The sequence below is a fragment of the Micropterus salmoides genome, unplaced genomic scaffold (assembly GCF_014851395.1).
Source record: "Micropterus salmoides isolate LMB-PRFRI ecotype aquatic unplaced genomic scaffold, ASM1485139v1 Ms_hic_scaffold_10, whole genome shotgun sequence".
Classification (NCBI taxonomy): domain Eukaryota; kingdom Metazoa; phylum Chordata; class Actinopteri; order Centrarchiformes; family Centrarchidae; genus Micropterus; species Micropterus salmoides.
The window spans coordinates 25,051,846-25,073,860 of record NW_024040041.1 but is presented as its reverse complement, the minus strand read 5'-3'; the positions used below and the strand labels follow the sequence as shown (position 1 = coordinate 25,073,860).

Here is a 22,015-nt window from a genome sequence, read left to right as displayed (position 1 = left end):
ATCGTTGGTCGGTACAGTAATATTCAATGAGAGAGGACCGTTTAATATAATTTATAGGCTCTGTGGCCCTCTTATTTTGCATTGCTGAAAGTGAGGGCCCTGTAGGCATGCGTGATCCTTACTTTCCTTTATGGCCAAGGCTAAGACAATAACACATTTCCACAATGCAGGCTAGGGATGAAACGATTACCGGTTTAACGGTAAACCATGGTAAAATTCCGATGGTTATTATTACCATACAAATTTTAATTACCATGATAACCGGGTATGGTTAACCGCGCTATTTTAATCTCATGGCAAACACTGTCCAGCTTTTCCCAGAAGCAGGCGTGCATGCGCAGTATTCAACGTGGGTTTGTTTGGGTCAATGACAACACGCCGGAAGACTCGCTGCGGAGATTTTTCAGTCACTCTGAAGTCCGGTTGTATTTTAGTGTGCTATGGGAAACTTGATTGAAGAAAATAACCTTATAGTGAACGAAGGGTGAGTTAACTTTTAGCTTTGGGTTGTCTCTCTGACTTGCTAACAGCGTGTAAACTGAAACTCTCAGTGTTGCTGCTCTTGTAAAAACGCTACACGTTGTTCTGCTGCTGTGTGCGTCGTGTGTTGGCAGAGTCTTTTTCTGTCCACTGCACATGATAACACGTTACGCAGTTTAGTCAACCAACCAGCATATCTAGAAATGCTACAGACTCCTCTGTATTTATGTCAGTTTTTGGGCTCATTGCAGTTACTATCACTGTCTTCTAAAGACTTATTTGTTTTCATGTAATTGTCCACAGGGTCATTGTATTACCTATAAAATATAAAATTTTGATAATGCACACTTAGATCACTTTCATTTGTTTACAAAAGGTATTTGCTGTTATTTTATTTTTTATGCAAAAAAAATAGGCAATTGTATTTGTAGTTTTCAATATAAAACTTGTTCAAATGGTTTCAGTGTGTATCAGTACATTTTAATATTTTTTGGCACACCGTGATAATACTGATAACCATGATAATTTTGGTAACTATAATCGTGATATGAAATTTTCATACCGTTTCATCCCTAGTGCAGGCCTTTATTTCAATTTATTTCCAGTCAAGGGCTCCATCAATAAGGGATATAGTAATTGACATGATACCCACAAGCTAATGGCCCTACATACATGTCAGCCATACCATACAGAGGTATTACACTAAGCAGGGCAGGCAAACATGCGTCACATACACACTGGGGATCAACTCCTGTCAGTCTAAAATCAATACTTAAAGTCGGGGTGGAGATTGTGGAGGTGAAGGCCGTGCTGGAAGATGTTTATGACCGATTGCTGGCTGCCACGTTCCTATATCACCTATGCAGCGTTGACTCTGGGAAATGTGATCCTCTTTTCTCTCCTCCTATATCTCTCTCATATCTGGAAGTGAGTTTGGACACGGAAGGGAGGGGCTGAGCAGGAGAAGAGGGAGGAGTAGCACATCCTCTTACAAGGACAAACTCCTGTGCAGACAGGCAAGCATTTAACAACATTAGCAAACAGAGCACGTGCATGTGTGTGGTTGAATGCACACTTGTGCTTGTAGTCTGAGGTTGCCCTGGGATGTGCAGTTTGGCCTTCACATGTGTTTCACTGCAGTGCTCCTAGCATCACTGTTTGATAAAATAGCCTCTAATAGGATTGCTGCACAGTTATCTGCTAATCTAATGGCGCCTGGCCAGCCTCAAGATTTAGCTGACCATCACATCAACCCTCCCACTCCACCCTGAAGTTCTTGTCCTCCTCCTTCCCATTTTTCTTCCTTTGCTATCCAGCTGCTTAGCACTATGTCTTGTAAACAACCCTCAGTCCCTCCAGTTTTCACCTTGTTTGTTTTTCCTTTCCCTAACTTCTGGAACATCATAATACACCCTAGCACCAAAACAATGCTGTTTCTTTCTTTCTCTGACTTTCCCTGCATCCTTAGCCAGACCCCCTTTTCTCTTCCTTTCATCTCCACTCTTTTCCTCCCCTCAGACACACACACACATTATAGGTCTCTGGAGTTTTGAGTGTAAGCGGTAGGTATAGGAGAGAGGCTGTCACACAGGAGCTGGCATTGTTGCCAGCACCATGAATGCTTCTTCAACAGTATAAACAATAACACACACACACACAGTGCCCTCCTCACAGCCACAAGCAATGTAAACAAAGACAGTCAAATGGGGAGATGCACACCTGTTTCCAATACTTTAACACACACACACACACACACAGCAATGCCTGAGGTAGCTTTATCCATCTCAGCATGAGGTGTCTGTGAATAAAACGTGAATACTAATTACCTGAGGGATGACTGACATGCATTAAATGTGTCTGCTCAGTTTTCTCACTTCTGGTTTAGTATCCGCAGTTTCCTGGAATACTTCCTGTGTTTCTCAGAAGCCAAACTTCAATTCGTAACAACATTTGTGATCTTTGCTCATCTGTAGTCACACACACACACACACACACACAGCACTGCGTAAATAAATGCTATCAGATAAACACAGAGTAGGGCATATATTCTCTCAATGATTTGTAAATGCTCCGTACTTGTATAGCGCCTTTCTAGTCTTTTCGACCACTCAAAGCGCTTTTACACTACATCTGCATTCACCAGTCACACACATTCATACACTGAGCCTAAGTGCTCAAACGGAAACTAACATTCACACTCACTCATACACTGGCGGAACAGCCGCCAGGGGCAATTCGGGGTTCAGTATCTTGCCCAAGGACACTTCGACACGCAACCAGGGGGAGCCAGGGATTGAACCGCCTACCTTCTGATTAACGGCCAACCCGCTCTACCTCCTGAGCCACAGCCGCCCCTGTTTGTAGAAAATGGCTGATTAGAAAGATGAGGGTGCTCTATTTGCCGTCAGTAGGCAGTCATGGCCTACTTTGCTTTCTTTGTCCAGTTCTCTGCTGCTGCCTATAATGTCCTCAATGAGTAACTCCAGATTGAAAGCTGTATTGTCGTATGTGGAACAAGTTGAACTGCATAACTAAATTCTTAATTTGCTGTTCTCTTTGATTGCTGTGACTTGAAAAAAGCATTAGAACATAAACTGTACAATACGATTACAATAAACAGAGGTATATGTAAAAATATGTAAAGTTGCACTCACTACCCCAATCCTGAAGACCGACACCTATTTATATACTCACGGTTGTCAGTTGAGAGAAAATTTGGTTTTTAATTGGTTGTCGATATTCACTGCATGTTGGGTAAACAATTACAGTAAAGCGTGTGACTTGAATACAACTGTGAAAACTAAATGAGGGAAAAAAAGAGAAGTGAGAAATTTGGCAGAGAAATAAAATCCCTAAAAGCACAGAGTCAGTCATTACCATGTTCCTTCATCAGTGAGTCCTTACAAATATTAATCTAAGGAAAACAAAAAAGGAAACTACAATTGCACTTTAGCTTTGATATCAAATGTTTGGGATTTTTTTTATTTTTGCATATGTAAACAGATCATTGGTTTATAGATTTAAATGCAACTACTGCTCTGAAGCTCTAACCTCTATAATTAATCAGCAACTATTTTGACAATCGATCAGCCATTTTAAAAAAATTATTTCCTGGTGCCAGTTTCCCCGTCTTTAATTTTCTTACATTATAGAAATAATATTAAATATGTTTGGGTTTTTGGCAGTTGGTACAAAACCAACAATTAGACATCATCTTGGAACTTGTGATGGGCAACAATGAATTAATTGAGAAAATATTTAACAGTTAATCGATAACTAATCATTGGTTGCAGCCCTGAACTCAACACAAATTCATATGACGTGTACTAAGCCCATTGTGTAGCTAATATATTGTGGGGGTACATTTAATCGATTAAATGTTTCAGCACTAGCCTACACATTGAACTGAGCGCGCGCGCACACACACACACGTATGGTTTGAATCAACCCATAAGAACCAACCAACAAGAATTAAAATCTGTTGGATGCACACCCTTACACTTTTTTGTTTTGTCTGATAAACCAGTTATTACACTTGGGGTTAATGTGGGGTTCCAACTGCCAAACAACACACACATTTGAGAGTTTCTCTCAAGGCAAAAAGGACCCACCCAAGTAATATTTTTCAGTTTGAAACATCTGGTGAGAAAGCTTGCTTTGTCATTTCAAACCTCTCATTGACGGAGAGACGAGGACACAGAAAGAAAGGAGGAGCCCTCTAATGGCTTCACTGAAGCATGTACATGCAAAATGCATGGCTTTAGCATCTTCACTCACTCTCTTCATCTGTGTCTCCCTTCCCCATCTCTCTCTGCATCCTCCTGCTTCGTGACTGGGCTGTTGGGAGAAGGCTGCAGTCCTCACTGTTCAGAAATACTGCCAATTGGAGGTGCTAATGGCCTAAAGCTGTAGAACAGACAGTGCCCTTTCAGTTCTTGTATTTCTCCATCTCCATCCCTCTGCCTTTTCATACTTCTCACCATCTCTGACTGACTCGCTCCTCACTCTCCACTCCTCCTCCCTTTTCTTTTCTCTCCATTGGTGATCAGCATTCTACAAAGCAGTCTGGCCAGTGATCTGTATGTTTGTCCCTCACAGCTGGTTTAGCCCAATAAGCTGTAAACAACAAGAAGTATGTCCGATCATTGCAAGGAGCTCACCCAGCATTCACAGTAAGTCCATCTGTTAGATGTTCGATTACTCACAATAGTTATTAGTATGGATTGCAATAGCAAAATAAAATACAAAATGTACATTTTGTACAAGGAAACCAATCATTTTAAAGGAATAGCTCTTTGCACAGAGCAATTTAGGTGTTTCCCTGTGTTTCCAGTCTTTATGCTAAGCTAACAAACTACAGGTGGCAGCTTGATATTTAGCTCATGGCCATGAAAGTGGTATTAATGTTCTCCTCTGACTCGCAGCAAATAAGTTATATAATGTTGAACTACTGCTTTCAAGATTTCTATCTCAACGTAAATTGCGGTGAACTATGTCTTCTTGCAGCAGGAGACAAACCTTTTGGATGCATGCGAACATTAAATCATGTTTAAAAATAATCTGTTCAAAATGTCGCCAGATCTTTTAATCTTTCAAAAAATCTAAATTATGAGCCTTTCTCATAAACGAAATATGCCAAGCATTAAGCTGATAACTGTCATTAGTTTCCAATTTATTGGAACACAGTTCTAAACAGAATTAAATGTGTCAGTTAAGAGTCTTTAAGAATGGACCATAGGATCAATGGTGAGCTCTGAATTAGTTTAATTGAGATTCTTGTGTTTATTTGTGGCCCATGCTGTGTGCCACCCTCACCTCCCAGCATCCGCCAAACTGCTGACAATCAGAGCTACACACTGACCTTAATTCTCCCTGATTACCAAACCAACTTCTCTGTTGCATGAGTGTCTGACCTTTCAACACAATCACGCACTCAAAGTTACACTTACTCATGTGTGTACATCGATAGCGTCACACATACACACACACACACACACAAACCCAAGCACACAAATACAATTGGATTCCGGATGCAGACCGGTGAACAGTTTCTCTGTCTCTTCCTCCTTTACACCTCTAAAATAGGCTCATGACAAAGAGTGCTCCTCTCACACACCTCGTCAACGTCGCTGACAAATGGGTCACCCTGTGCTGCAAAATTGCACGCACTTACTCTGACTGACCTGCTCTGTTAAGGCTAATTTATACATGAAATTATAAAATGGCATTAATAAGGTGCCCACATAAAATCATCAAGAAATCTTGGCATTAGGAACTTATTAAAGACCATAATGGTAATTTCGCATGTTTTTGTCCATTAACTACAAATAACCTTGTTTTGGATGTTTCCGCCATTGCAAGCACGGATGGTACAGACGTACATCAGGAAAAATAATTTTCAAGACTTCGCATACTTTGCATCATCCCATTCACGACATCCGTTTGTTTATTGTTGATCTTTGGGGGATAATTTTCGGGCAACATATCAGATTAATTATTGTTTTTAGGTTTCAGTTTCTTTGAACGGACCACCCAAGAGAGTTTTGAAACAGTCTTTGCTCACATCTACCTCGCAATGACAATCAGAATCAAAAGGAGCTTTATTGCCAAGTAGTGTTTTACACATACAAGGAATTTGCTTCACGTAGACAAACATACAGTTGACATAAATAAATGTAGAATTTAGGGCTGACACCGAATAGTCGAAGATTCGATGGGCAGAGCCTGATTTGACTGTCAATCTCTCGAAGCTTTGCATTTTGGCGATATGGGGGTGCTCAACGTCTGATTTTACATTGAACTACCAGTTTTCTCCCAATAAGTTAATATACAGCCTATTACAATATACATTTCAACGTTTAATGATGTAAATAAATATTTAAAAAGAATAAAACTTTCAATAAATGTTTTTGAAGTGCATAAATAAATCCAAAATTGTAACCCTAACCCTGGGTCATCAGTGCGCATGTGTAAGCGTAGCGTGTAAGTGTGCAGTGGAGGAACACTTACTGAAGAGATGGAGCTCCGGCTTCACTGGTGTTGTGCCGAGTTGTCCCTCGCGGGACTTTCGGATAATTTATCACCGTTAATGAACCACACAAAGAATATTTTATCGTTTTTAAATAGCTGGCTACTTGAAATAGACCCGCGAGGTCAGTAATGCACGTAAAACTCTGCATAATACTGGTGAATGACAGGCGAGAGAGAGAGAGCGCCTCAGTTTAGCTGGAAATTTACTGTGTAAGTTGAATGAAAAGAGACTGCATCTCTGCAGGGTGTTACACATGGTAGCTCCACTTTAATCTTGAAAAGAGCCCTAGTAGAATTATATAAATATGGAATAACCTAATGCAAGTTATATAAGAATAATAACAGAATAGAGAAAAATAATACAACTATAGAACAATGTGGCAGATATTTACATGGTTTCTGTTGTGCAGACACTGAAAAGCAAACTTTGAGGAAAAAACATGGAGTCAACATATTCCCTGAGGTGAATTAATGTCCATGAAAATATATTCTATTCTGTACTGGCACAAACTGCAACTAATGGCTGTCTAAAGGGTAGGAAATCCATGTTACAGAATGATATCCCAAATGGTTGGCAGTAAAGTGTAGTTGTGGCTAAAATATAGAAGACACGGTTGTTGAGGGTCGGTAAACCGCAGGGATTCTACTCTTCTGAAAGGATGGAGGCTTTTTCACCAATTGTTTTGTCACTGTTCTGTGACTTTTATTGACCTTTTCCTGACTCATTTTTCCTCTTGTTGTGAGAGGAAAATGGAGTTTGCTCCCTGCTGAGAGGCTCAGTGGGGGCTGCAGCAGCCATAGAAGCAGAAATAAACACAAGGTGAAATAATATTCATTCCAGTTTAGCAACTGTCACAACGCGTTACACTTATGCAAATATGGTTGATGCAGTGGCACTGGTATGTTGGCTGAGTCCTGAATTTTTTTAAACTTAACTTTAACTTCATGCTCAGTACCGTGCTGCAAAGCTTGCAGTGTCCACACATTGAAAGTTGCTCGGCCATGTACAGTAAATCTAGCGAACAACAGAGTCCTTGAGTTAGCACATTTCATTCTAATATCACGCAGGATTTATTGTATTTATTTGTATCTTTGTATTCTAATCTATAGTTACTATTTAATTAAACAACAGCCTAAACGCTTTTCACGTTGGTCTTTAAAGAATAAGATTTTTATGAGAGATTACCTTAAAGAACCTGGGTATTGCTGAATTACTAAGCTTGTCTATTAAATACGAGAGGCATCACTTGGTTTTATTTCCGTTGGCCAACTTTTGAATTGAACCTCAAACTGAGTAGTTTGCTTACTGGGATATAGAAAGATGGACTCCTTGGAGATTTGAACTGAGATAAGGACTCATTAATTGGTGGTTGAACTGTGGGTTTTGTATTGAGCGCTTACTGTATAACACACTGTGGTGAGCTCAACAGTTAGTGAAAGCTGTAGTTTATACTATTTATTAGCACTTCACTGTACTTGTGACTCATATAAATGTTCGTACACAAAGTGCTGTCCAACAGCTGTCTGTGGACGTGTTGCTACAGTGTTTAGTGTGAGTAAATATCGCACAATGCATTTTTTTAATCAACCATTGTATCATTAGCTAACCCGGCTAGTTGTAAACAACAGCTGGCCGTGCAAGGATTTCCGACCTGTTAACCAGAACGTCGTCAACTCGGGTGTGACGTCATTCCCAGCTCCGACCTACGACTTCCGACTTCCGAGGTAAATGGAACACGGCATCACTGTGTGCAGTAGGGCTGCCTCCTAATAGTCGAATAAACTGTTAGTCGATGAGAAGTCTTAGTTGATGAAGTTTTCTTTGCCCAGGTAGTCACAGAAAAAACAACAACCTGAAACTCCATGTGCACCTTGCCCTAAGGCCCGGGACAAAAGTATCAGGAATTGTTATTGGTGTTTGTTTACACAAATAGCACAGGAGTATTAGACTGCCATGAAAAAGAGTTTTTTGGGGAAATATATTTTTAATAGATGGCAAATTGGATATCATTTTAGAGGACCAAAAATTTGCTGAAGCTGAAAGAGAGTATCAGCAACAGGGCCATCAACTGACATCAAAAGTTAAAATATTTTAACCATCCTCCACGAGGGAATTTACAACCACAGTTTACATAGTTCCCTCACACAAAGAGAAAACATGTGAGATCTAGAAAACGGGAAGCTAATAATTTTGGTGCAACAACACCTGGAATTACATAATCAGAGCTCCTGTTTTACAAGAAAAGCTGAAATATGGCAGGCAATCAGCTCAGAGGTAGGTGATATACCAGAAAGGTAATATGGAAAGAATGTAATTATCATTCATTTGAACTTGGAATAAACTAGAATATTAAAAGAAAGTTGCATTTTATAGCTTCATGCATTATTAGAATAATTACATAAAACACATATATATTCCCACATCACCATAGCAACATGTTGTCATACGTCTTTTGCCGTCCTGCCATGCCGTCGGCTTGTTTGTTTGTTTTTCCTGTGCCATCCAGAAGGTGTTGTCCGGCTGCTGTCTACCATCTGCCCGAATCCATGGGAAAGCAGCATAATCCTCCCATCCCCAAACTCATATCTTATATATTCTCTACCACTACACACATACAACACAGTATTGCAAACACACTTTAGACTAATCTAAACACATGTACTACTACAGAAGAGATGAGCACACACACTGACATAGAGCTTTCCCCTCACAAAACTGAAAACACGCTTGTAGAATGTAAAAGAGTGAAGCCCCAAAAGTGATGTATTCTGTTTAAGCTGCGGGGAAACAAACTGACACTGCATAGGAAATGCTAGTGCTGTGTGTGTGTGTGTGTGTGTGTGTGTGTGTTTAGAGCATCAGTGGAATGTTTGAATGACATGCTCATGCTTGCACTGTAACCTGCAGAAAGAGACCCTGGGGCAACACACACTAGATCCCAGGCAGCATGAATGAGGACATTGCGGCATCCAGACCTACATTTTTAAACAAACGAGACCTCAATAAATTTGAGGTATCACGCAATATAGAAATATTCAAATGTATGGGCAATTATTTATGGGGACAATTCACAATAAATGTATTGCAACAGTAGGGTATTAAAAAAAATACTATAATACTATTTAATAAGGACAATTCACTATGAATGCATTGCTGCAATACATGTATTGTGAATTGTCCCCTATTAAACAGTTGATTACTTGACAGCCTCCACATGCTGCTGAACACAATGGGTGTGGGACAGAGGCTACTCTCAATCCGGCCACACAGCCCAGAAGTCTACAACGAGTTCACGTCTTGCATCTGCCGATGTGGTCTCACTTCTGAAAGTTTGTTAAAGTGATTAGCTCTTGCTAGCTGCCACCTTTGATATGTGTGTGTGTTTTTGTCTGTGTGTGTGTGTGTGGAGGAGACGCTGAGCGCTAAGCCCCGCCCTCGCTGAAACACCGACATGGAGAGGACAGAGGCAGTGCCTGTAAACTGTTTGTTTGGCTTAAGCAGCCAAAAAAGCTTACAATGTTGGGGAAACTCCAGATTTTTAAAAATTGCATCAACATTTTGGCAGATTCCATGATATTGCATGTCCTGCCACCCCAAAACAATGGTAGGGGAAACACTGGCATCTCTTGTTTAGCTTGTGCATGCTTTTCAGTTTAAGAATGGCCCATCAATAAAAGGCACATTATATGTGGGCAGCCACCAAAACTACTGGTAAATTCTAAACAAAAAATGGTAAAAACTGAAACAAAACACCAAATGCATGAATGGAAGAACTTCAGCTAAATTATCTTTTTCCCGTTTTACTATTTTTTAGGCAAATTCTGACCATATGGTGAGGTTGATTTCTAACAACACAACATACCAGAAAGGGTCAATCATTGAATCAAACAAGACAATTAAATTGTAAGTCTCAGCCCCTTTTAATCCCATACCGCTCAGCTGCTGAGTTTAAAGCCCAAATTTTCCCTCACTTTTGCCATCTGTGCCAAGGCAAAAAGAAATAATGGCACCATCTGCGAATCCTTGGCAAGATCTGTCTACCATAAACCACAGTGATAAAAAGACCTTCACTATAGCTCAGAAGACAACAAGCCTCTCCATACACACTGGCCCATGTTGTTCATGACCATCCATAATATGCCACTTAATTCTAAGCTACAACATGTTATTGAATACTGACTGAATAGGGTTAGAGGTTCATTTCATAACGGTGTCACTTCAGTGCTACAGTTGCTCAGTATGCAACTCTCAGTATGATGCATAATGCATTGTGCACTTAGTATCAGGTTTGTGCAATGCACTGAGTTTGATACTTAAACACGACTACAGACTGATTGGAGCCAAAAGCTAAAGTCAGCCTGGTAACGTGCATGTTAGCATGCTAACATTTGCTAATAAGCTCAGAACAAAAAGTAGAGCTGTGGCTGATGGGTATGGTATTATTTCTGCAAGTATTTGGTATCATAAAAATAATATTGGAAAACATTTTTTTTACCTGTTGGTGCTGGAGGAGATGTCAGGGATCACAAAAGTTATTAGGATTCATCCTCTGGGGGCCATGAATGTTTTGAAGTGAAGTTTTTTCTCTACAACGACATTGACTTTAAAGACAATTAGTGCTCATGAGGCAAACAGACTAGTTCTTAAATTACGATACCTGAATTTTGGCACTAAAACCAATAATTAAGTCTAAAGTAGCAACATTCAGTATTTGACAGTTCTTGATAATCTGTGCTCCAGACACATTTCAGTTGTTACCAAAAAAGGATTGAGGTTTGACACCCAGCACTGCTAGTTACATGACTGTAAGCTGCAAACTGATCATAAGATAATGTCATCTTGCGGTTTCTACAGCAACCTAAAAACACAGCAGGCTGTTCTGGTTTGTACACCTCATATTATAAAAGCAGCTGTTGTTCAGCTTTCAGAATAGGTGAATATAAAATTATAAAATCTATAAATAACCTGAGATCTGTGTTTGGCTGGGTCTTGACATGGTCCGAGGTTAGACAGAACGCAAGAGTGGAGAGAACGCAATGAAAAAAACCAAAGCAAATATAGCAAAGCGGAGCAGACACAAAGCAGGAACAACACTGGCATCCCTACTGACAAGGGAGACAAAAATATAGAAACCAGACAGCATAAGAAAGCCAGAAGGGTTTTTCAGTAGCTCCACAAAAGAATTCTCCACTCAAATCTGTGAGAGTTCAAACCTCCAAACGCAACCTTACATTCTTGCATACCAACTGTGCCACAGGTTAATCTGTGGTAAAGAGCAACAAAAAATGCAGCAGTAGAGTTTTTAGTTAAAGTTTAGCTAACTGCGGCTATTGATCAATATTTTTTGATTTATTTTCCAGTAGGAGAATTTTTGTTGTCCATGATTAGGTCTGAAACACTGTGGTTCACACATTGATGATGGTCTGCATGTTTACATATTTAAAGTCAGGCTGAAAAAGTCAAGCTGCATTCAAGACAGCTATGTGACTGTTCTCAGACTAGACATAGACACACTGTTACAGTATAGCGTAGTACCTAATAATTTCTACGATGTACTAAAATCTCACCACCTTTGGCATTCCTTAATGCAGATCCACCCACAAGTTCAGATGGTCAGGAGTTACATCACTTCCTTCCTCCTACAATTCTCAGGCCTCATCTTCTTTTATTAGTTTTCCTCTCATCTTTTTGTATCCTCTCAGGAAGCAGTTCTGAAGGGTTTAGTCTTCTGTCATGATTAACTTTCTGTTGGTGATTTCCTTCTGTGTCAATGAAAAAAAGCGTTGTATTTGCTCTTTGCAAGAATGCTGCAAAATTCACCATTAACATTCACCACTGTCACTTCCAATATCAGAGTGACAGCGACTGAAAAGGACCACACACATGCATATAGACACACATCCACATCAAAACGTTCCCTCTACTAATCGTTCTTTCCCGGTTCTGATCTCAAGCACAGATATAGATCCACCAGACCACCCTGTGCAGCAGCAGAACGGTAAGGAGGAACAAAAGAATGAAATGCTGTGGACATGGAGGCAGTGCGCTCCCTCTGGCAGGCCAAACCTTACAGATTGACTGTCTGAGTAAATAAAGCGAGGCCGATGAGGACTTGAAGCTGGTATTACCCGTTACCATCCTTTTGTGCTCTTTTTAATTAAGTTGTGTAATGAAAGAAACCAGAGGAAACAGAGTCTGATCCATCTCCTCTGTTGCCTTCCCATCAGGGGGATTACCTGAGGAAACCCAAGGATTCACACATAAGTCTGTAATATAACACAATGTGAAACGTGAAGCACGACTGCTTTATTTGGTGACAGAAAAAGTGGGAGATTGAGAGTAGCACAATATATAACTTCACTCCCCTGAATTGTTCTCAAACTATATCCCACCTTACGGGATACATTGAAAAAATGTGTTGTTGGGCTATTACACCGATTTCAAATTGATTTCACATGGAAATGTTAAAAAATGCAACATGCAATTTTTTATTTGGATGAATTGTTTTGATGATTGCAAACTGTTTCATCATCCTTAGTCACACGGTACTCTTCTGAGTGTACTGTTACATTCCCAGAAGAAAAAAAATGTGATTGAGAGGAAGTGCCATATTCTACAAGCAGTAAAAAACATCTCTCACAGACATATTGTCCTATTCCATCAGACCCCTGTCCCTTGAGTCTAGATGAACCTGGGAAACATCCAGCCTGAAAAATCTTATATCTTTTAATATTACTCATTCTTACTTATGTCTTTGAAATGGCAACAGTTATCGTGGGAAAGCAAAAACCACTCTGCCAAATACTATGTGGTCTCATCCCCTCATCAAACCAATGTCATCTCCTGACTGTTTTGGCCAGAGATTTTCTCTCTTTCATGATGACCACACATACAATAAAATGCCAGCGCCTTGCCTCCGCTGTGGTGTCATCGCTGTTGCACATGTCCCGCAAGGATCATCAAGATACGGCATCGCCCCAAACACACCCTGGTGGTGTCCTTACATATCAATTGCTCTTGTTTGAAAGAACTGTGTTTGTGTGGGGCCCAATTTGACACATGGGTAATTGAAGTGTTATCCTTTAAGGCAATAAAATAAGGATAAGGAGGCAACTTTGGACAACTAGGCCACAATGGTGAATTATTTGCCACAAGGACAAGTGTGTGTGTGTGTGTGTGTAACCAAGATTAAAAAACTAAGATATGTACCCTTAAAACCATGTCTCCAATAGAAACTCTATAGTAAATAGAAAATTACTGATCCATTTGATTTATCCCTCCATCTTTCCCTTTCTTTTCTCTGCTCTGATTGCAAAATTACAGCAATGCAGCTTCAAGTCACACCAAATTTTGGAGAGACTAGAGAAACTGACTAGGTCTTTCAAATAACCTTAGAATAACAAGCCAAACGAAAACATTGAACATACATAAATCACAGCGCTTCTTTGTTTAAATTTGCTCCACTGAGATGTTAATCACACCTGAATGCATTTGAAGCTCAGTGTTTCTCTGAGGGTGAGTGACCTTTATAAAACTGTTGATGCTTTTGCTCCCTGTCTGATGCTAAGACGTAGTTTCAAATACAAAGAGGCCCATTTGAGATGTTTGTATTTTGCAGATTGCTGCTTTGAGAGAACCAGCCAAGAGAGCAAGTGATGATTCAGCAGCCCCAGACGTCTGTAATCACCACTTCACATTTTCTGCTGCCTCCTTTCAACGCAGTGCAGATCTCTGTTTTCCAAAAATATCTAAGCGTTTAGTACGGGGTACTGCTGCAGGAGGTATGGGAATTACTTAAGTGTTTAAAATCCTTAAAAAAGATGTGTACTTTTCCCTAGCTTTCTGAATCTCTATTCTATCTCCATATTCCATTACTTCAAATTACAATTAGGAGGTAGCTCTTAATCTACGTAAAGCCTATGATCTGAGCAGTGAGGCGTGGATACACTCTTATTCTACTTCTCTTCATCATCATCATCCTCATCTCAGATGATCCCACTAAATGTAATCAGTGTTATAAGTTCAGGCTTGTACTGAGGTATCTCACATTTGCTTAACAATGGGCAAGAGCAGAGGCCGCCTGACAACGGGATCCATCAGTGGGCAGGATTTAAGACACTACGCTCATGTCTAACAGATCCCCTAAAGCTGCAGGTGTCAGACAGGTTTTGAAAGGTCACAAAGTCCTGTTTGTAAGTTTGTAAGTTCTGTTTCTTTCACCAGGAGGCTTTCTGAAAATATGCTGTAGCTAAATACCAAAGGCTTTCAAAAATCAATTACTGTTGTGCATTGTTTATGACTGTCAGCTGGCAGTTCTGACATTACAAACCGAATATAACGAAAAAATTTGCCGAACACCGAACAAGTAGATTCACATTTTTTCCATTTATTTTGCCTTTTTTTACCATTGCATAAATAAAATAGTCAAAATGTGCTTTTTACTCTGTTTTTCCCACATTATTTGGAGAGACCACGGTGGGTGGGTCCGAGGCCCAAGAGGGTCTGGTAAAGTAAATTACATGTGTCCGTTTACTTTTAATGTACACATGTAATGTTTGATACTTTCTGTGAATATAATCTAATTTCCATACTTTACACCTTATTTTGAAAATTGGACGTTGTCACATGAGTATCCTCACGCTAAATTCATCAAATCCGACCCAATTTGATAAATAATGTTGTATGTGGTTCTCGTATCACATAACATGAAGACTTCACAACCCCTCTTCAGGTAGGACTCTCATACTGCAACACTTGTTTTTTTAAGGAGAGAAAATTACAGGATAAAGTCGCTAACCTGCCTTTCAGCTCGCACTGGTCCGTTTCACTGGACTTACCATAAATGCTTGAATACGTGTGCACTCCAACTTTAGGTGCGGCTAGCTTAATCGCTGTCTCATAAACAAGTGACAAACACTCAAAGCTATTCAGAACGCCTTTTTTAAGAAGTCAGCCACAGATGGAGAGGATGTGCTAGGAGACTGTCTTTCTTGGACAGTTTAAAATGCTTCCACATTACAGACATGTCAACGTAGGCTAATTGTTCAGTAAAATTTATTCTTCTTTAGACGTAATAGGCCAAATAACAAAAGTGCTATATTGGCCAATTTCGGTGGCCGAACATTCAGCGCATCCCTATTAATCAGTTTGTTTTGGCTGTGTTTTTTGCTGCTTAAAGATAAAATACATGCACTTGATTGAACCAATTCATAAATTAGAAGAGCAGTGACAGAGCGCCATTGCCAGTAGTCCAGTCTTCTATGACATGCAAATCTGCAAGCGCAAACCACTGTATCTGTCTGGATATATTTCTGCTCCAAAATGATTTCTTCCTTGGCTCATGATGCACCCTTCCACCAGATTTCATGAAAATCTGGCCATTGATTTTTCCGTAATCCTGCCAACGGTCAAACAAACAGCAATAAAAACATACTGTATCCTTCTTTGCGGAGGTCATATACCATACAATCACACTTGCCTTAAACATACAAAACAAGGACAATACCTAGAGGCTGCTGATCTTGCGCAGCAGACACTATTAAATCTTTGACAAATAATTGACATAACAATTTATAACTTAATTGACCCTTCACTAAGCCACGCCCCGAAAGCAGAGCTGGCCAATCACGGCGCAATATAGGACTCGCTCTAACTGAAGTCCGACACTTTCATGGATTCGCTCCATTGACTCTAATATAATAAGAGTCATTTTCTAGCTTTTGGCTGTATTTTTCTTAGATATGGTCAAATGCTGTTCCTGGGGCACTTGTAAAAGTTACAGTTGCTACCCAGAGAGGTTGACAGGAGTACAATTTATTCTCTTACTAAAACCTAAAATAAATCCAGAAAAATGTCGGCTGTGGATCATATCCTAATGTACTTCCTACTCACTGTAACGTAATAAAGCCCAACTGTTCTGCTTTTTAATGATTGTAATAATTAATAGAGGCCTACCCAGCTTTCAAGGAACAGTGTTGATCGTTCATATCGTTGTCTTTTGTCTCAATCGCCGGGGGATGTGGTGGTTCACTTGTAAGTTACTGTGTGATCAGTAGGCTTTAGCAACCATCTTTCTTTCTTTTTTTTCAAGTCCGTTTGAGTCAGTCTGACAGCCTAAATACAACCTTCAAATGTATAATGCAACTGCAAAACTGTCTGCTTCTTTCTGAGATCGCCTTTTCCATCTAATTTGACAATATTTCTCCAGGGAGTGCAGTAATAGACAGTGGCAGCGCCGACAGTTTGTCAGACTTAGCAACAGTAACTAAGGGGGTGGGGCTTAGCAAAGGGTCAATTGAGTATAAACACTTTTGGGAATATTGAGGAAATCACATCATTTACAAATACCCAGTTTATGGACGGTCTGGGCAAACCCAAGGTGGTGCTGGGGAGATGATGTAGGGAAACATCATGCTGTGCAGAAGAAGCACTCCCTTTCTAATTGCATAAGTCTATATGTCAGTACATAAACAAATGTATGCAACAGCAATTCATTTCTACACTTGCATGTGAACTGGCAATTTGCAGAAAAGTATAAAATGAAAAGCCATATTTATATGTGCCTTAACTACTTTCCAACACAGTTAATGTAAGATATTTTTCTAAATACCTTAGCATACACCTTCATACCAAAACAAGTTCCACCATTTAAAGTCATTATGAACCCCTAAGTGGACAGTTTGTTTCAATAAGATTATGTATCCTGTCAGAGTACAAGAATCATCCAGATAACATCCACATAAAATTACATTCATGACCTCATCGCTAATATCAATCTCGCTGAACCCCTGTGGGATGAACTCAAATGCACCATAAAAAAAAAAGACTGTCCACCCATCAACCTTGGGAAGTTATGAAAGGCACTGATGTACACATTGTTCGTTTTAACACTGAGACACTACAGCCCTTCTGTTTCTATGTAGCAGGATACATCACTTCACCAAAGGCAAGGCTGGAGATGCAAGTGTATCAAAATTGCATGTTTCCTGTTTTTAACCCAGGAATTTTCTGCCCTTTAAAAAAAACAATAACACAGTTTTCCAATCTCCCCTTTAAACTAAAAGATACCACATTTACTTGACCTAAATGAGTAAAGAACCTCCAAGAGCAAAACTCAAATCTCTCGTCTTTTAACCTTTATGACCTCTTGAAAATCCAAGATTTACCTCCTCCTTTACGACATTCTTGTTCTCACTCATTCAAAGAAGCTTTCACTCTCAGTCGACAGGATTCACCCCTCCTTAAGCCAATCATATATGTCAGTCCCTTATTAATCATCCTGATGCATTCTTGACCTAATGAGGAACACACTGGTTCATATTGCCTGAAATCTATTAAATGAGGTCATTTATGAGAGGATGAATTGATATCCTGCCACTCATGGAGGCAGAGTGCCAAAGAGGATGGGAGAGAGGACCTTATGCGAGACAGACTGATAACCATGTGATCTTTATTGATCTGTATTCCCATCGGACATTAACTGTGTTACATCACTGATGTCTTTCCTTGTTTTTGAATTACTTTTAACCCAACTGTGAACTGTGTTTTTTTTTTTTTTCCTTGCTGCTTTCTATGAAAATAAATGTTTGACCTTTATCTGCTTGCTAAGGTTAAGGACTCAACAGAGTGCAGAGCTGGTCAGGGGAGTGGGGTGAATAAAGAGCAAAAGCAAACATGTGGCAAATGCTTGGGAGATTCTGCTAATATGTAATAGCGTCATCCTTTCGATTCTTGGTAAAATCCTGTTTGCTCCTTCTCTAGTTGTGCTGGTTGTCATTCCCTACACCCAGCAGCCAAGCTGGAGCCAGCCTTGCAGCTGTCCACAGTCCAGCATTACATAACCAGGCTGCATCACAAACCCCCCTCCAGCTACTTTGCAGCCTCTCCACCATGACACTGTCACCCCGCTATGGAAATGACAAGAGGACAAAGTTGGATGCCTGCTTAAGGGACAGGCACACAAACTCTTCTCTTTTAACATTTGCGTGTTCAGGGCCAAATTAATGAGGTAATGCAGTGCTGTAATTGCTCATTTGCTTCCCCATTCCAGAGGACCCATAACCCCTTCACCTTTTAAACCTCCACTCAAGCACACACACAGCAAAGTGCCGCTCAAGTGTGGGTGGGTGTGCTGAAGCTATACATGAACCATGAAGCTATACATGAAGTCTACAGAATGACTGACCCAGTTTATCTATCATTCTTGAGGTGCTCAGACTAATTAAACCCAACTCTGACAGACCTGCTGAACATGAGAAAGTATCAAGACATATTTCAGGCTCTGTAAAATGAATCCTCTGTATTTGAATATCTTTATGTTAAATACTCAAACCGGTTCTGCAAGGCCATCATGGTATCAACGTAAGAATGAGTAACTGCAATGACACTTACTAACAGGAAATAGCTGAGGGACTTTTGTCTACTTGAAACTGCCCTCGAGAAGGAGAGGACGTTGAACATGTGATGTGTTTGGTAGTCTGCAATCTATTAAAATTTCAGCAAAAAGCAGAACTTAATTATAGTTTAATATCTGCAGAAGAGTTTGCTAAAACACTGACTACTGTCTGAAGTGCAGCTGAAACATGCTTGTGCAGTGTGCACAATTTAATAGAATACATGAGGCTAAAAATCAGTCTTTCACAAAACTGTGCTTGCCCTTTACTTCACCAAGGACATGTATGAGAGAGTAAAATGGATCACTAGCGGGGTCATAAAACGCATCTGTAGCGCACCACACTCCAGTGACAGTGGTCCACTAACATGTCAAGGCACTCAAATAAGTACAGTCTGCTGATTTTTCTGAATTACAAATATATCACACAGATCTTTCCTTTCAGTATTTCAGTGAAATTGTGGGTAGGTTCCGGAAACTACACATCGACTCAGCCTCACCTAAAATGAAGGAATGGTCGACTGTCTCATTTTTAGAGCTGTCCCTGGTTATTTTAAGAGACAATACATGAGAATTTGTTATATTTCATCACACTGTGCTAGCAAAGCACAGCGGGATCACTTTCTAACATCACATGAACACGGTATTCAGAGAATTAGCCTTTGAAGATTTGTTATCAATCATATTTAGACAGCACAATCCCCCCAGCTTCCCTGTCATGAGCTTCACACAGAGGAGAAATGACTGGGAGGGGATGGATTTAGAGCTTTCAACCACATGATACTAAAAGATTTTTTTTTCCACCAAGAACAAATGTTTTTGTAGTAAATACCAAAGAAAAGTGTGTCCCACCTACGCAATATTTGTATCTCCACCAAGGACCCCATGATGAAGTCTGCTAAGAGTTTGCGCTCTGTATTGTAGGACTTGCACACTAAAAGTATAATTTGGGGTAACATTATTTAAATCATATGCAGAAACTTGCCGTCTTGACTATGTCTGAGTGTGGAAGACCAGTTAATTAACCTCCAGAAATGGGAGCACTAATTAGGGCTGGGCAACCATTAAAACTATTAAAATCACACTATCCATTACTGACATAGCTATATGGAGAAAGATGACCTGCCCCCTGACACACAAATCAGGTTTATATTAGGCAAACATTTCAAAGCAGGCAAGATTCTTTGCACCATCTCTTTCACCAATACCTGCTTTTACCTATTTTTAACCCTAGGTATACTGCAGCTTGACTAAAAACTTTATGATTCTTGTCTTATATTTTAACATAGATGCCACAGCAGAATAGGAATGTCATAGTAAGTTTTTAAAAAATCATGTGAAACCTCACATAGCACTACAACTCTCTAAAGTGACGTTATTGGTGTTTCACTGTCTGGTACTAAGTGTATGCTGCATTGCATTGTAGACAATAGGGTAACTGCAGCAAAAGCCACTGATTCCGAAGATCCTTTTGCTACAGTAGAGCCTAGTGTTTGAACTGACATTAAATATACAACCTGCATGGCTTAGGAGTTTAGGACCTGAGTAAACATATAAGTTTTACAAGATGATTATTGCAACTAACTTCATTTCATCAGTGACAACATGCAGGGACATCCACATGTGAAGGGTCCAAAATACAGCCGATGGGGAGCCCATGTGAATATTTTAGTGTAAGTTGTTCTTGAACAATGTATGTTTATGCAATAAGTGGGGACATGTGTCACATTCGGGGGATTTCCATTATACATTCTTTCGTTGTTCAAAACTTCTACCGAGAGTTGCTAGAATAAGAGCAGTTTCATTCTCATTTTCTGTAACCAGTGGGACTCTAAGGAAGTGTATGGACCACATTAGGCAACTGAGCTAAACGCACATATGTATAGCCTTTTCTTGCTTTGTTAACGCTCTAATGTGGCACATCCACTTAGCAACATCCCCTTGTGTCACCTTGAGAATCCATGACAAGGGGAATTAAGTGTTTAAATAAACCAACCTTCATGATGCCGCAAGGTATGTTTCCAGCGCCCTGACTTCTCTCGGCGGAACTATCACGGCTGCCCCTCCCGATCCTTGGACTGCCGTGTTCCCTGTACCGTCCATTGGTGTAAACTCCCTCGGCTCCGTAGCCCTGGGCAGCGGCTGACACCTCCAAGTAAGCCCGGGTACCGGTCGGAGGAATCGCGGCCGCATCGCCGGTGATTCCCGCTGCGTTGGTCGCGCCCTGGGCCGGCGGCGAGCCGATGGCAGAATCCAAAAAATGTCCCGACACAGCATCTGAAGCGTGTACCCCTGCCATGATCTGCCGGTTTTACAGCAAAGCCCTCCCCTCCACGATGTAAAAACAGCCCATTTTCTCAAAGCACTGTGGACTTGTTGACGTCCAGGGCGGCTCGTCTTCTTCACTGGATCAGTACCGCTGGTCCATCATCGGAGCGCACGGTATTGTCTGGGCAGCGGACGGTCAGACTTAGCCGTCCTGGTGAAATAATTCGCAGACGGCGTACCCCCCGCACGCGACCTCCTCTGATTAGCTTTCTGGAGGCGTGTGCTCAAAAACACTGGAAATACACTAAGGTTAGATGACTTATGCCGAGGTTATATGTTCACAGTTTGCACTTTCATCTCCTTGTGCTCAAAAATCTGTTTCGCTCACCACGTCCGCTTTTGTTGACTAACCGCTGTGCGCTTTGCAAACGGGAGAGCTTCCCCTCTGTCATGCATCCGCGGGACAAATTCAAGGCTGTGAGAGCGCAATCGCAATAAGCCCCAAAACGTCTGCACACACTGGCGCGTGCGTGTACACTTGAATCCCGCAATCATAGTTTCTTCAAGCGTGCGCGCGCACTGTCTCTCACCTACTTAAAGCAAACATTATTAGCAAACTGTATAGACAATTCTTTATAACTTCTTATGCACATTAGGCATTAAGTTTTATTATAGAAAACATTATCTTGATGTGAAGTACCCCATAGAGCTTGTCCGTTTAACAGGCTATAGGCTCTCCATTATAGGGAGCAAAGGAGCCTTGCAATTTAAAAATTGGACATTTAAAAATATTTAAAACAAACGTTTGTTTGTAAATCTCAATCTGAAATATAAAATTTTTAAAT

At 40.4% G+C, this 22,015-nt stretch overlaps 1 protein-coding gene across 2 annotated transcripts in view; it reads right to left on the bottom strand.

The window, feature by feature from the left end:
• The window catches only part of si:ch211-210g13.5 (inactive phospholipase C-like protein 2), a 73,843-nt gene extending 52,187 nt beyond the window's left edge, over nt 1–21,656 (bottom strand). Inside the window, exon 1 of one of the 2 annotated variants that reach the window (XM_038704540.1) lies at nt 20,899–21,656. In XM_038704540.1, coding sequence (XP_038560468.1) covers nt 20,899–21,201 — 303 coding nt within the window. In that variant the 5' untranslated portion in view covers nt 21,202–21,656. Of the gene's footprint in view, nt 1–2,306; nt 2,422–20,898 lie in introns of those variants that run through there. The other variant, XM_038704545.1, reaches the window with a different exon arrangement.
• Between the last annotated feature and the right edge of the window lie 359 nt (nt 21,657–22,015).